The following is a 16722-nucleotide window of genomic DNA, read 5'->3' on the forward strand; positions in this document are numbered from 1 at the left end:
CTGGTTGAAACTGCCATTTTCTTTCTTTTTTTTTCTTTTTTCCCCACTCCTCCCCTCCTCTAAACTGCCATTTTCTTGAATACATGTTTGTTTGACTATGTAGGTACGCTGCTACAAAAATTAGGTATTAATTTGCAAAGCACTTAATAAATTAAACCTAAGTAAATTAATTACAGTAAATTTATTTCTACTTTATCTCAATAGAAGTTCCAAACTATACCCTGTAGAGACTTGAGAAGAGAAAAACAGAAGGAAAACTATTATTCAACAAATAACCCCAAATGCTCCTGTTTGTCTTATACCTGCACATTTAAGAGTGAATGCCAGGCCGGGCGAGGTGGCTCACGCCTGTAATCCTAGCTCTCTGGGAGGCCGAGGCGGGCGGATTGCTCGAGGTCAGGAGTTCGAAACCAGCCTGAGCAAGAGCGAGACCCCATCTCTACTATAAATAGAAAAAGATTAATTGGCCAACTAATATATATAGAAAAAATCAGCCAGGCATGGTGGCGCATGCCTGTAGTCCCAGCTACTCGGGAGGCTGAGGCAGCAGGATTGCTTGAGCCCAGGAGTTTGAGGTTGTTGTGAGCTAGGCTGACGCCACGGCACTCACTCTAGCCTGGGCAACAAAGTGAGACTCTGTCTCAAAAAAAAAAAAAAAAAAAAAAGTAAATGCCTACATATTCAAGCTCTCGTAAATGATTTCTACTGCCATTTCTTGCAAATATATCTTAGAGGGGCCACATATTTTGAAGAAGTCAACATTCTAGACTGCTATCCAGATGGGCAAGTCATGCTAAAAACTGAGTAGATACCAATGCCTGCCATTTGTTAAGAAGAGCAGGTATATTTGTATGAACTTTAAATTCCTTTCTTTTGTATCTAGACTTTTCACTGTGAAAGTTCTCAAACATACACTAAAGTAAAAAGGACAATCCTATGAACACAAACTCACGTGCAGCTTTAGATGTTCTTTTGAAACCTTATTTTCATTTAAATGAAATTTATATTCATTAGCATGTAAACCATTTTAAGAATGGGAAAATAGGATTCTAAATCCCAAAGGATGAGCAAACTGGTGCTACGACCACTAGCACTAGAGGCTGGTAAGCACTACTTCAGCCTACAGCTGTGTCTTTTTAGGCCTGAGAAATTATTAGGAATCAAGTAACTTAAGGACTTTTAATGACAAAAGCCCAACAGATTTGAGTTCTTCTATCTCCATGTTAAATGATTTGCCCTCTTACCTTTAATTTTCTGCTTGTATTCTTCTGGTCGGTGGAGGTACATGGCTGCAGCATCACCATTGAGAGGATCTATGGGGTTAGGATAGGCCAACAACTGGGGCAGGAAGGATTCAAATATATTGGTAAGATCTGAAAAAACAAAAGAAAAAAAACCAAAAAAACAAAAAACCAGAAATATATCATGTTTGGAACAGGCAAGTTCATCTTAAATTCACTTGAATTTAGTCAAAACTGCTTACCTTCTTAGATATTTAACTACATGGGGATGATTGTCCATAAAAGTGTGCTCCATTACATGTGACCTATATTATATACACATTTCAATACTAATTAAAATTTTTAAAAATTTAATTTTAATTTGAAGAATGAAATAAACATATACCTGGTATTTGCTTTGAAAGGCAATCTTCCCAATTCTATTTCACTCCATTTTCCAAACCAAGAAGAATTTAGAAATACTATATACATTACTTATTAAAACTTGTGCCAACACTCTACAGCACCCTATATTCCTATAAATGAGTAATTTCTTAACACAGCCATTTGCTTCAGCTTTCAAAACACCCCGCTCTGAAAAGTATTCAAGTGCCAAATCTTAAAAGGACTGAACATAATTTTATAGGCTTGACATTTAACTTTCCTAACTTCTAACAGAGGTAAATATAACCAGTTTTTAAATTATTCTGGGTAATGAGAGTAGGAACCTACATGGACCACTTAAAACCATAAATATTCTTAAGACAAATACCAATCTACTGCATTTGTTAACAATCATCTTAATAAATATTTATTAACTTTCCTTTTTGCCAGCTATATACAGATGACATCTACGTACACAGTTAGCAAAAACAACACACACCCTGCAGTTACCTAGTGTTTTATAAAGGAAGCAGGTCTTTGGAGCCAGGGTGTAACATAACCCACATTCCCCTTAACTTCAGAGATGCTGTGACTTCTGTTTCTCTAACTTACTACAGAGCTACTGTCATGTTTTATATAAAATTACTCCTGTTTCTGGACAGAATGCTGGAGTATAGTGAGTAGCATAAAAAACTACTCTTTATTTTGCTCTTTAATGGATTTTTTTTTTAAAAAACAATGAGCATTTTTATGCAGTATTAGAAAGGAATGCTTTGCCAAGCCACATCATTTGAGATTCATGGTTTTCAGCCAGGGGTGATTTTGCTCCCCAGGGGAATTTGGCAGTGTTTTGAGAAATTTTTGGTTGTCACAATTGGCATCTAGTGAGTAGAGGGCAGGGATGCTGCTAAACATCCTACAATGCACAGCATGGCACTCACAACAAAGAATTATCTGGACTAAAATGTCAACAGTGGTGAGGTTTCAGAAACCCTGCTCTAGATATAAAAGAGTGGGCAAAACTTTTTGTAAGGGGTCAGAGAAAATACTTTAGGCTTTGTAGGCCACATATGGTCTCTGTCCTAACTATTCAACACTCAGCTCTGCCACAGTAGCACAAAAGCAGCATAGGTAAACAAATGGGTGTGGCTGTTTCATTAAAACTTTACATACAAAAACAAGTAGCCAAAGTTTGCCTAATTTTGCTCAAGAAAACTCTACACATAAGAGGCAGCTCTTATCATTATAACTGAGCAGTTAGAGAATAATCGAGAACTGCATTATTCAATAGAAAAATGTCTGCAGGCCGGGCGCGGTGGCTCACGCCTGTAATCCTAGCACTCTGGGAGGCCGAGGCGGGCGGATCGCTCAAGGTCAGGAGTTCGAAACCAGCCTGAGCAAGACCCCGTCTCTACCAAAAATAGAAAGAAATTAATTGACCAACTAAAAATATATATACAAAAAATTAGCCGGGCATGGTGGCGCATGCCTGTAGTCCCAGCTACTCGGGAGGCTGAGGCAGTAGGATCGCTGAGCCCTGGAGATTGAGGTTGCTGTGAGCCAGGCTGACGCCACGGCACTCTAGCCTGGGCAACAAAGTGAGACTCTGTCTCAAAAAAAAAAAAAAAAATTGTCTGCAATGATGAAAATGTTCCATATGTGCACTGTCCAAAGAAAATCAAAGCCACTAGCTACATGTAGCTATTGAGTGCTTGAAATACAGCTAATATGAATGAGGAAATTAATTTATTATAAATTTAAATAACCACACATGGCTAGTAGATCCTGTATTGGACAGCACAGGTCTAGAGAATGATGGAATTGAAAGCCCCATGACAGCTAGCACAGTCCTGTTCCCAGGCACAGATGTTGACACAAAGCAGCTTTTCCTTTAACTGAAAGTTATAGACTTGGGGTGATTTCACCTTCATAAGGCTAACTTCAGAACAGTCCCAAAACACCACATTATTGATTCTCACACCAGGAAACAAATGCTGAAATTCCTAATCAAAAAAGTAAAACAAAGGCCCGACCCAGTGGCTCATGCCTATAATCCTAGCATTCTAGGAGGCCAAGGCCAGAGGATCGCATGAGGTCAGGAGCTTAGAGACCAGCCTGAGCAAGAATGAGATCCCATCTCTACAAAAAATAGAAAAAATTAGCTGGGTGTGGTGGTGTGTGCCTGTAGTCCCAGCTTCTCGGGAGGCTGAGGCAGGAGGATTGCTTGAGCCCAGGAGTTTGAGGTTGCCGTGAGCTAGGCTGATAGCACAGCATTCTAGACTGGGCAACAGAGCGAGACTGTTTCAAAAAAAAACAAAAAAAAACAAAACACAACCTTCTGAGAGAACCCCCAAACTATCTGCAGTAAGATTTTTACTGTTGTTTTATTTATAATACTTTTTATAAAAAGGAAGCAACATATTCAACATGACAATTAATTATTCATGGTACAAAACCATTGAAAACTATTTGTAAAGGCTAAAGAATATTGAAAAAATGCTTATACTTGAATGTTGGGTAGAGAAAGGCCATAAATGGCAATGTTCTTTAGAATTACAACTATGTACAGTGTGTATACATAAGAGTATTTTTAAAAGTCGTGTCAAGGCAATAGGCTTGTAATTTTTACTTTTCACATTTCAAATGACACTTTACTTTTTACCTTTAAAAATAACATTTTCCTATAAATACGTTCTTTCTACTTTTGTGTATGTTTGAAATATCTAATCAAACATGAAAAGTCTGAAAATGTTTTTTTCTTCTTTATCCTTAGGTGGGTGAGTTATTAAAAGCAGTGGCAGAAAATGCCAAAAGGTAAGCAAATTAAGAGTTTTACAAATTGAATGTGACCCCAGAGCACGGAAGAGTTATTAATTGTTACATTAACAATAATAATAGTAACAATAATGACAGCAGGTTATAGCCCACGCAGCACTTACTACAAAGCCTGGCACTCTTAAGCACTTTGCATATACGCTCTTGATTTCACTACAGCCATTGATGTAGGTATCATTATTATCTCCATTTTACATGTAAAGAAAAATGAAGTATACAAGGGTTAAGTAACTTGCCCATGAGGCTAGATTTCAAATACAGGCTTATCCACTATGCTGCTTCTGTTAATGGATAAAATGCTGTTTCAACTTTCATGATGACACAAGCTTCCCCACATCTCTGCATCAAAACTGCATGCCCTAGTTTGCAGGGGAGCCAAAGCCATGGCCAGAGATGACCACTCTCCTCCCCAAGGTTTCCCTTTCTCACAAGTGCAAGGCCAGCAGGACGGGTTCTAAATGGAAAATGTTCAGGTGTTTCTGTGGCTACTTCGCAGGGGCAACGTGCTTGTTTTCAAATGGCTCAACCACAGGAAGTAACCCACAGATACCTGCGCATGGAGAGCTGAGGGCTTCTGAGGCCACACTATTAACAGGTGCTACTCAAGAGGATTAGCTGCTGAATGTTCCTATCAAACAACCACAAACACCTTTAAAAAAAAAACAAATCAGGCCGGGCGTGGTGGCTCACGCCTGTAATCCTAGCACTCTGGGAGGACGAGGCGGGTGGATTGCTCGAGGTCAGGAGTTCGAAACCAGCCTGAGCAAGAGCGAGACCCCATCTCTACTATAAATAGAAAAAGATTAATTGGCCAACTAATATATATAGAAAAAATCAGCCAGGCATGGTGGCGCATGCCTGTAGTCCCAGCTACTCAGGAGGCTGAGGCAGCAGGATTGCTTGAGCCCAGGAGTTTGAGGTTGCTGTGAGCTAGGCTGATGCCATGGCACTCACTCTAGCCTGGGCAACAGAGCGAGACTCTGTCTCAAAAAAAAACCAAAAAAACACAAATCATAGGTTTTATTCTTGTTCAGAAGCACTTCAGGTTTTATTCTTGTTCAGAAGCTGAGGCTTCATACCTACCCCAGGGCTTCTGATTTAGGACTGGCTGGCATCTATGTTGTGTATGACAGGTATCTATCTATATGCAAACGGGCTAGAGAAATATTGCAGGCAACATATTACATAACTAGGGGTTTCATATGTCACAGGAAGAGATTTTATACCCTTTCGTACTACTTTTAAGTTTCCTCGAGCTACCAATAAGTGACTTTGCATGTGCATTTGTTCCAAACAAAAGAATCTCTAATTACTGGTTCTTCCTTCCTGTGTCTATTATTGTCTTCCTGTGTTACCACACTTTTGATCCATTTTACAGATGTGCAGAATCACATCTGTAAAACAGAAGAGCAGAAAAGGAAAAGCACATAGCCCAGTTTGGGGGTGAAGATGACAACTTTAAGAGACCAGGATGTCACAGCTATGGCCATTTTAAAGCAGTAGTGCATTCCTGAAAGTGGCAAGCAGAGGGTCACTGAGGGAGAAAGTCCCCCTGAAAGGAGCATCTCTCCAGTGTGCAGAAAATCCTCTTTCAAGACAAATATGTTGGCAGAAGAGACCTAAATTATAAACCACGAATGAAATAAACATATTCATCTTTGGAAAAATTCATCATAATGAACATTTTCCCCTGTAATTATTAATAAAAACATGTACCAGTTCAAATATCTTAATTTTAACAACGTTAACATTCAACTTTTGAAAAAGAGAGAGCAGACACAGGTCACTCAACCTAGAGATTACAGTCAGCTGCCTCCACTTCTGGCTGCCTTAATTTTTAAAGGAAGTCCAAAGATCCTGAGCAGTAAGGTTTATGATGAGCAAACAGTCCTTACTTTTGTCTTAGACTAAATTAGCAGTTACCAAAAGTGTAGTTCGTTAGGACTTACTCTTCAGTCTGATCTTATAGTGTTAATGTTAATATTCTAACACTCATGCTGAGAGTTTAGGTACATGAGCTTATGATTTATATTTGTATTTAATTTTTTAAAATGACCCAAATCATAATGATTTCTCATCAAAAGCAGCATCATTTACCTGGCTCAGTCTAGAAGCAGTGTGGTTCCTAGGTGAGCCTAGCTCCTGGCTATCTATCAGAATTACCTGTGGAGTTTTTTCAAAATATGCTTGCTGAGGCTTCATACCTACCCCAGGGCTTCTGATTTAGGACTGGCTGGCATCTATGTTGTGTATGACAGGTATCTATATGCAAACGTACAACCAGGGAACATTACCTAGTGCTCCCATCCCAAAAGACCAAATGGGAAAGGAGAGGCCTTTTGCTTGTGGGTTCCTTGGGTCTGGCAGTTGAGCAGCCTATCCTGACCCTTTCATCTTTCTTTTCTGCACACTGCTGTCACCATCACTTTCTCTAGGTGGAGTTATGACAAACCACAGGCAGAAAAAAGCAGATCCATTTTAAAGGGGCACTAAAGAGCTGCTTTAGAGGAAAATTGGTGGTGGCAGGATGGTTTAAGGTATCACCTAACACATTGTGGACATCTGGCAGAGCAAATTCCATTAGGCTGAACTGTCTCCAGCAAAAGGGAAGCTGGTTCCTCAGTGGTGAACAACAGATGAAAAACCTAAAAGACCACAAGTCTAATCTCAGTCTTTCCACTGACTTGCTCTTTGACCTTGGGCAGGTCTCTTCCTCTCTGCATCTCAATTTCTTCATCTGCAAAAAGAGAAGTATAATACTACTGTTCCTTACAAAGAACTATCACACATTACTAATGATGACTATAAGATAAGCTTCAAACTGCACCAAAGGAGTAAACTATTAATACATATGTGACATCTTCTAAGGGTAGAAATTGCAGCTACCTGTATCCCTTAAGGAATACATGTTAATTAAAATGAGTTGCACTGAAAAAAAGCACCAATTCTTAAAGTAAACCCACCCTACTCCAGGTGATTCACAGTGAGATGGTATAGGGCTTAAAGAAGAAAGAAAACACAGGAGGGGATGAATCACATATCTCATGTTTTATTCTTGGCTGTTTATCAACCAGTGACCATAAGTTATTTCTTTTTCCTCTATTTCCTTTGAACATTGAAATGGAAAATTTTTGTAAAGTAGGCTGCTTTCTTTAAGTTAAAATCCCATGGACACCCAAAGCTTGACATGGTCTGCCCCACGAGGAACCATAATTAGTAAACAGGCAGTCATCTCAGAGACTTTAACTCACATAGTCTTCATTTGTTCTTCACATTTAACACTGAAAAATAAATGCTATACCTCAGAAAATACCACCATCATACAATGTAGTCACTGCCAGGTGTCAAGAACCATTAAAGCCATTCTCCCTTCTCAAAAGCCACCCAACCCCACACTCCCTTTCTACTCCACTCCCTGTCCTCCAGATGCTCAATGCTCTGGGTTCCTTCTTTTTAAAAACAAGTAAAAAAAAAAACTGATTTGGGAACACAGCAGCCCCTTGTTAAACAGTATGAATTCTGTGGTGTTTATTTTAAGAATTAGCTTTGCACATTCTTACTCTGGGAAGCCCATCATCTTATAAATTTAAAGAAACAGGTCTATGATGATAAGTACCAAACCTCTATAATTGATAGTACATATTTCTAATTGGTCCTTCATAGTCCCAGTCTTATCAAACTTGACATGCCTAAAATTATTCTCCTGAAAACCCAGTCCCTTTCCCTAAAGAAAGACAGACTGACTACCACCAAGGCTCCAAATCTCTTAGGAGGAATTTGGTTAGGCTTTCTTCCTTTCTTCCACAGGCTCAGTTTCCCAGACTCACTACTTGCCCTACCAAAATGCCTCTAATTCCCCTTCTATTTTCCCTGATCCCCTGAAACGTAATAATGTCCAGCCCAATACATCATTCCAGCCCTGGATCAGGACTGCCATCTCCTGAATGGCCTTCGATGCTCCAAACTCTCGCCTTTGTTATCAGAGAAAGCTTCCTTAAAACAATCACTTAAGTCAGGTCAAGGCAGGTTTCTCTTTGGAGCATGCTATCTAAACGTTTCACCTTTCCTCTCCTGTCTGTTGGAGGACTCCTGGATTCCCAAGTTGAAAATCACAGAGATAGTCAATACTCTCTAGGGCGTTTGTTCTGTAATTCAAATAAGGAGCAGATCTGAAAGGAGAGGGAGAAAATAAAAATCCTGCTCACAACTAGTGAGGTAAAAGGATGAACAAAAATCCTGCTCACAACTAGTGAGGTAAAAGGATGAACAAAGGTCACAGGGAGTTGATTCTTGTGGTCTAGAACTGATGATTCCCTCTGTGACTTACTGTGACTTACACGGATCTCTTTCCCCATACTTGGCCATTACTGTTGAAACTATTGGCTAAATAAGTTGGGGTCACCTGGGAATTAACCATGTCATCCATATCCTTGATTACTGGAGAAAAGCAGCTGCTGACCTTTCAAAATTCTGTTGGTTGACTTTTGCTCATCTTATAAAGAACTACTGAATTCATGAACTGTCAAGCAAGTCATAAAATTATGTGTTCAAAATAAAACCAACCATAAAATTTCATCTCATTCATTCTCCAAGTTTCCCCCACGCCCTGGGGTGTGGGGGGTGTTATCTACTATATATAAAAACTAGGTAGCCAATTTGGGGCAGAGGTAAGATTGAAATAGGGCAAATAAGATTTCCAGATTTACTTTCATTACTTAATAATTTTGGGCTAATTAGTAGATCTTTACCTTCCACCCACTTTACCAGCTTCTAAGGAGTTATAATATTAATAGATTTCATTTTTTTACTTTGATATCCCCCTACCTGCAATCTGTGAACATTAAAAAAGTGAAATTCTATAAGAAAGGAAAAGTAGTCAAAAACCTATATATCTCATCAACTGGAGAATCCCACATTGCACACGGATCAAGCAGTTGTTAAAAATGAAAAACCTGGTAGGCAGAGGACCCTAAAAGACAGACAGCCCCTTGAGGAAAACTTCAATAAAACCAATCAGAAATACCCTCAGAAGGCTGGCAGACTTCAAAGAAGAAATGGTTTTGAGATCGAAAGTAACATTCTCTAAACTAAATTGAACCCAACTTCAATGGCAAAAAACCCATACCTCTAGCTGTTTTGAGGGCACACATATGGCAAGCTGGAGCAGCCCACCACAAAGACATCCTGTGGTACTGTGGCCCAGACCCAGCTGGCCACAGAGCTTGCCACGCTGTACTTAGTTTACTGAATGCTAACAAGCTGCAAATGGAATAATATATCCTGCCACCAACCTGCTAAAAGGTGAATTCAAGAATGTGTACAATTACTGAGAGGGTCTTATGGGTGAATAAAATATACAAAAGGTCTGAACTCAGCAGATTTGGCTCTCTTCTCATGTTAGTCCATGGGGATAGTTTAAAAATAGAATAAGGTCTCAGTGAAGAGGGTCATGCAGGCAAAAAACACCACAGATCAAAACACTTCCCTCCTCACACCTCTCAAAACAAAAAAGGTAGAACTACCAGTAGGATTTAAGAATTAGTAGTCAAGTACACAAACAATTTTTGCAATATACATGACAGATATATTTAATCTTGCTTAATGGCGGCATTTTGGTTTTAAGTATACCAAGCTAGAAACAGGTAATTTCTGTGAAGTGTGGAAAGAGCAATGTCCAAAGATGCAGGGCACTAAAACCTGGAGAAAAACCAGCTGCATTCTGCCAAGAGCCAGATCACCAGGTTACCAACCTGAGGTGTGTAGTTACGTAACATGGGCTGTTGTAAAGCATTCCAAACCCACTTAAAAAATCATTTCCCATTCATTGCTTCATTGCAGCTCCTTTCCCCCAAAGCATTTAAACAGCTGCAGAGAGCTGCAGGAGAAATTTAATGCTGCTACATAGATCAGAAGAAAGAAAATAAGCCTTTTCATTAAAAACACTGCTGTTGTTGCCTTGTCAATCTCAAAACGCAACTTGCTTTACTTCGGTGTTTTTCAGAGGTCATTCATCCTAGTTCAAACCTGGTATGACCCTGCTTACTTTAAGAGATTGCAAGCTAAAACACGGTAATAGGATTTGTTATTAACCTTCCAGAAATGAGGGCAGTTAAACTGTAATTAGCTAGTTGGGTATTTTTGCTGTCATACTAAAACTCATTAATAAAGTTTTTAATTACTAGACCATAATTTAGTTGTCATTAATGTCAGAAAATGACAAGAGATAACTTCATGCAATTACAAGCTAAGTGTCCATACATGGGGAAGAAAGACCTTTAGCCATACAGCGCAATCATAACCAAAGGAACAGAAAACAAATCAGGGTAGCTAGTCCATATAATCAAGAAGGAAACAATAACCCCAAAGAAAGGAAAACATAGTTGTGGCTGTCCTTTCAGAGCCAGACCCTGGCTGGATCATGTCCAATAATCCACAAAGCCTGGACCACTTCCATGGTGCTAATGTTGACCACCAGTGAATGTGATATTTTTAATTAATTTCCACTAAGTTATTCAACCTAAGATGACACCATTTTTCTATGTATAACTATTTAGACTCCTGAGCCACATATCAGCACACATCTGAAGGTTTCTGAGGAGACAGATAAAGGAGGTTGGTCATAGAGCTAGCTAAGTACCACTGAAGCAGCAAATCCAAAACTCAACATTTTTCTTCTTTATGTATGACAGGTGACATCACTCCCACAGTATTGGAGAGAAACTGCTCTCCCTGACCTCTATCTGGAAGACTCACAATGACATCCGGCTGTTCCAAAGGCAGAATGATGCTTGTGATTCCAACATGGATGGATCAATACTGAGTTCTAAAGCTGTTCAGATAGTAGTTGTTGGCCAATCATCCATGCAGACATATACATATATTTCTTGTGTAACTTACACTAAAACATCTAGAAATAGCAACATGGGGCATTACTTTAATATATAATTATCTTCAGCCAAAATATGAATTATTTGGGAGGATTCACAGGGTATCATTAGCTTGAAAAGGGGATGGCAAAACAAATAGATTTATATTTTAAATTTTTCTAAATGCCTGATAAAACAAACTTTGTTTCTCTTGCCTAATCTCAAAGTCTGTGAAGCATTCCTTATGCTGCAGTCAATTTCATTTGTCTGTTCCTAAGTCCCCAGATGACTCTAGGTGAAGTAATTTTTCAAATGTTGATTTTCTTTCCCCAGCAAAATAAGAGTAGGAGTATCTAGTCCACTGGCTATCAACCCTAAGGGTGAGAATGTAAACAGACCGATTTTGTAAGAAAATTGTCTTCCACTTCACTTGTCTACACCTTATCCACAATATAAGCGATTTACCAAGTCAGTCAAGGAATGAGTAAAAGAAAAGTTGGAGACACACATTCATAGGGTCAAGCATGCATGGCCCAGAAGGATGGGATGGGAGGGAGATTAAAGCTGTGTTGCAACAAAGGTACTTGAGCCCCAAGAGTGTTGGCTGATACGACAACTATGGATAAAATATATTTTGGAAAACTGGAAAATAGGGAGCTTAAAAAGCTACCTGTGGCTTAACAAACTCTCCTTCTATCAGTCCCTAAAATTATATTTATTTTGAAACTGAAATACAGACCCCCTTGGCTACATTTTAAGTTTTCCAGAGCTTTTATCATTACTGTCTGGAAGAGCAGGATAGAGTGCAAAAAAGGATACTATCGTACAGGAAGCCAAACGGAATCAATTTTGTCATCTGCTACTTTCTGTTTAATGTCACAAGAGTAACAATAGATAACTTCATACTTGATAACTTCATACTGATGACAAGAATCTTTACAAAATTAATCAGATTCCCCACTATAATTAGCTCTCTTGCAAAGTTAAATATAAAATTAAAAATTACTAGATGATTAGACCCCAATTATACCAATTTTGAACTCTGAATGAACAAACTGCATATACACTTGGTAAAGATAAAACAAGGTAAGAAAAGAAGCAATGAGTCAACTTGGTTAACAGAAATCAGTTTTGGGGGTGGGGATGCAGGTAAGGGGATGTGGACTAAATTTACTACTAATGTGAACACTATTTAATATCAGGTTCTGATAAATATAAATCTGAAATTTCAATTGGGGATTGTTCTTATAGAACAAATAGGTATACCCACAGTACATGCCTGGGGCACACAATAGCAGGAAGTTTCACAATCCACTCCTTGTTCCTCAATATATTATATAGCACAGGTAAGTGTTGAGACAAGTTTTAGGTGCCAGGCTGAGCCTCTTTTCAGTTGAATATTTACGTTAACATGCCAACTTGCTCCTATTAGTTATTTAGCATTAAATTAGATTTTTTTTTTTTTTTTTGTCCTTTGAACTAAGATTCTCTCAGGAATCACTGCAGGAAATGGAGTGATTCAGAAGTCACCAATTATGAACTAACCTTCAATGCCAGAGGCTTTAGAAGTCAGCAATAAAAATTCAGTTCAGATCTCAAGACCAGATAAGCCTAAAAAGCACTTCAAGGTCATCTGAACTAACCCTTTCTACTAGTACTTTATATATATAGTATTTATCTTCTTTTAAATTTTTCCATGAAAAAAATGTTGAATTTTCTTGAGAAATAGTTTGTGTTTTGAGCAAAATGTCAAAACAATTCTCCCATGTTCAGTATACTTTTGACTATACTCTGAAAATAGTTCTTGGCTTTCTGCACTTACCTGTAATGTTAGTGTGTCCACACTCGTGTATTATAAAACACTTATAATAACTCATGTACATGTAATATGAAGTCTACTTTCAGTTCACTTTGACCAATGTGGTTTAACTCTTGTTGCTTATTGAATGCTTTGCAAGCTAATAAAAGAATATACTCTACATTATATAAATATGATAAACTTTAATCATGTTGGCCTCCTTTAAAATCAGTTGTGAACCTCATACAGCTGCTGATGGGAATGTAAAATGACATAGCTTTGGAAAATCCTCTCAGTTCCTCAAATGGTTAAATACGGAGTTACCACAGAATCCAGTAATTCCACTCCTAGGTATATACCCAAGAGAAATGAAAACATGTCTACATAAAAACTTATGCACAAATATTTATAGAGGGATTATCTGTAACAGCCAAAGGTAGAAACAACCCAAATGTTTATCATCTAAAAAATAAACAAATGTGGTATATCCATACAATGGAATATTATTTGGCCATAAAAAGGGAATTCTGATCCATGCTACAACATGAACCTTGAAAACATTATTCAAAGTGAAAAAAGCCAGTCATAAAAGACTACATATTATATAATTACATTTCTAAGAAATGCCCAGAACAGACAAATCTATAGAAACAAAGGTAAATTAGTGGTTGCCCAGGGCTGGTGGGGTGGGAATTTCTAAAGGTATGAGTTTCTTTTTGAGATAAAAATGTTCTAAAATTGACAGTAGTGATGGTTACACATAACTGAATATGTTAAAAATTCTTGAATTACATACTTTAAATGGGTAAAAGTTGTATGTTTGTGAATTATAATAAAACTATTTTTTTAAAAATCTGTTCTGAGGCATGAGGAACTTGAGAATAGCAAACCTCTTCCACAAAGCTTTTCTGATCAACGGGAAACTAAAGTCCAATTTACTTTGTTGTAATTGGAACCAGCTTGCAGTATTTTGATATGTACATTTCTAAAATGTGAATGTAGTTTAAGAAAACACATGATTACATCAGATATTCCAGGCAGCCTGCCATCAGACATTTTTACAAAAAAAAAAAAAAAAAAAAAAGAAACCATCTTAAAAGGAATCCATTTAATCAACTTCAGAGTATATGTTCTTTTTTATTGCCTCATCATCTCCCTAAAACTCTCATGTTAAACAGCATTGGACATGATTAATTCACTCATTAAGACAACTAGTAGTTGAACCCTTATTGCACATGAGGCACTGTTTTGGGGTGTGTGTTCAGCAAATAAGACAAAGTCCCTGCTTTCATGGACTTACAATCCAAGACAACAAGATAAATAATAAACACCAGTTTTAAAGCTTATTTAAAGCAGGGTGCTGTGCTATGGAGGGGTGTGATTGAGTGGCTATGAAAGGAGGCTTTTCTGAGAAGTGATACTTGAGGTGAGAAAAGTAGGTGCCAGCCATACAAAGATCAGGGGAGATAATTTGAGGTAGAAGAAATAATTCCTTAATGGCGAGGTGGTGGTGGGGATTAACTGTGTGCTGCTGGTGACCAACCTTGCTCTGTGATTCTCATTTACCAACCTAGTACAGGATGTCAGGCGAAGGTGGTTGGCAAACTGTGGCTGGACTAAGATGTCTTACCTACCTTAGACCATTAAAAGGTCTCAGAACTCTTCAACAAGGTTAAGTCCAGGCTAAGTGATCTGTCCCTGCCTTTCTTGTGCCTGTCAGCCACAGTAACTTGCATCACCCATTTCTTGAAGCCATATTGGTGAGAAGCACTGTGCTAGGAGTCCCAGGACTTACAGACAAATCAGACATGCACCTGACAGCCCTTCAGGGAAGAAATAATCTAGTAGCACAAAAAATATAGGCATAAACCACAAATACAAGGTCAAAAGTAAAAGTAAGCCACAAAAAAAGATATAAAATGTAAGGGTATCCAGAGATTACATCCAGTTGGAGAATCAGAGGGAAGACTCATGGGCACTGGAGCAGGGAGTCTATGAAGCCTGAGGATATAGACATGTGAGGGAATAAAATAGATTTGCTATGTTCCTAATTAACTTTAAATATATAGTTGACTTGCTATGTTCCTAATTAACTTTAAATATATAGTTGACCCTTGAACAACCAGGTTTAAATGCCACGGGTCCACTTACATGTGAGTTTTTTCCAATATACACAGCTGGCCCTCCATATCAGATGGCTCTGCTCGAGTATTTAGAGGGCCAATTTTCTTTACCTGCAGGTTCCGTGGGGACATATGTATGTGTGGACTTTGGTATCTATGGGTGGTCATGGAACCAAGCCCCTGCAGATGCCAATGGATGACTGTATTTTAAAATATTTTCAGCTCCCCAACCAGGTTACAAACTCAAGTAGGGAAGGTCTGATACTCCTTATATCTCTCTGTGATATTTGGCATAGTATTTTTCAGAGTTGAGCAATTCATTTGTTGACTCACTGTAAGAGTTGAGTTGTCAATTTCAGCACTGAATGTAGGCTAAATTACTCTGTACTTCATAAGGAGGTTTTGGCCTTTGAAACAGATGATCCCCTGAACCTCTTACCACACCTTTCACCTCTCGTTTCAGAGGAACATTCCTAACAGTTTTTCCAAAATGAAAAAGTATTACATATAAATATGTATATACAATGTGCTTCTGAATACAGACATACATAAAATGTTTGCATGTGTGTGTTTGCATATGTATATCACTGTACCTTAAGTTCAGAATCTCACAAAGCTATCTATTTTAAACTTCCACTGCTAATATGAAGTTTGCACTTGAGAAAATATTTTTTTCACTGATCAAACTTCCCCTTCCAGTCCCTCAAAATCCCTTCCCATTCCCAACAAAATATCTTAAATCAGAAAAGAAAAGCCAAACATTTTTTTAGGCAGTGTCTCAACATCTCCAAAGAATATTCCATGGCCAAACTCACCATAGAGAGCTGTCCAAGTTTGATTAATTACATCTAGACACACAGTTCCTGACCTGAAACAGATGGAAAGAATGGCATTTTTTAAAAATTAGAAAGTTAGTTGCATGTATCCGGCAACTAATTTCATTTATTAAGAGAAATACTTTTAACAGATCCTTAAAAAAAGAAAAGAATCCCAATTGGGGAAAAGCATGAGGAGGAGAATATTTGCAAGGTCTGAAGCATCTCCTTACAAACTAAAAGGGAAAAATTGTAACTATACAATGGAGAAACCAGACAACACCTGAACCAGGTGATCAGAATTAACACTGAGAACACAAGGGGCAGACAGACCTTGTGTGCCTCCGAATATGATACCCTGAAGAGGACACAATCTCACTTTGTGGTTTTCTGGCCTGAAGTGCGTGCATGCCCTCAATCTAATAAGGAAACATCAGACAAACTCAAGTAAAGTAACAATCTACAAAATAACTGGTCTATATTCTTCAAAAATGTGAATTTTATAAAAGGTAAAGGCAGGCTGAGGAACTGTTCCTGGTTCATATAGTTTAATGAAACATGACAGCTAAATATAATATGTGATTATGAAAAGGAAAAAAGTGCTAAAAAGTACATTACTAGAATATGGCAGATTAGATAAAAAGCACTGCATTAATATTAAATTCCTGACTCTGATGACTA

General features: G+C 38.1%; 1 protein-coding gene across 3 annotated transcripts in view; it reads right to left on the bottom strand.

Annotated features, from left to right (window-relative positions):
• UBE2H (ubiquitin conjugating enzyme E2 H) overlaps positions 1-16722 on the bottom strand; it is a 100191-nt gene that overhangs the window by 7661 nt on the left and 75808 nt on the right. The window contains exons 5-6 of one of the 3 annotated variants that reach the window (XM_012789206.3): positions 16042-16094; positions 1245-1373 (exon numbers count right to left, since the gene is read on the bottom strand). In XM_012789206.3, coding sequence (XP_012644660.1) covers positions 1245-1373; positions 16042-16094 — 182 coding nt within the window. The remainder of the gene's footprint in view (positions 1-1244; positions 1374-16041; positions 16095-16722) is intronic. The other 2 variants (XM_012789208.3, XM_076006612.1) reach the window with 2 other exon arrangements.

This window comes from Microcebus murinus, chromosome 9 (genome assembly GCF_040939455.1).
Source record: "Microcebus murinus isolate Inina chromosome 9, M.murinus_Inina_mat1.0, whole genome shotgun sequence".
NCBI classification, from domain to species: Eukaryota; Metazoa; Chordata; class Mammalia; order Primates; family Cheirogaleidae; genus Microcebus; species Microcebus murinus.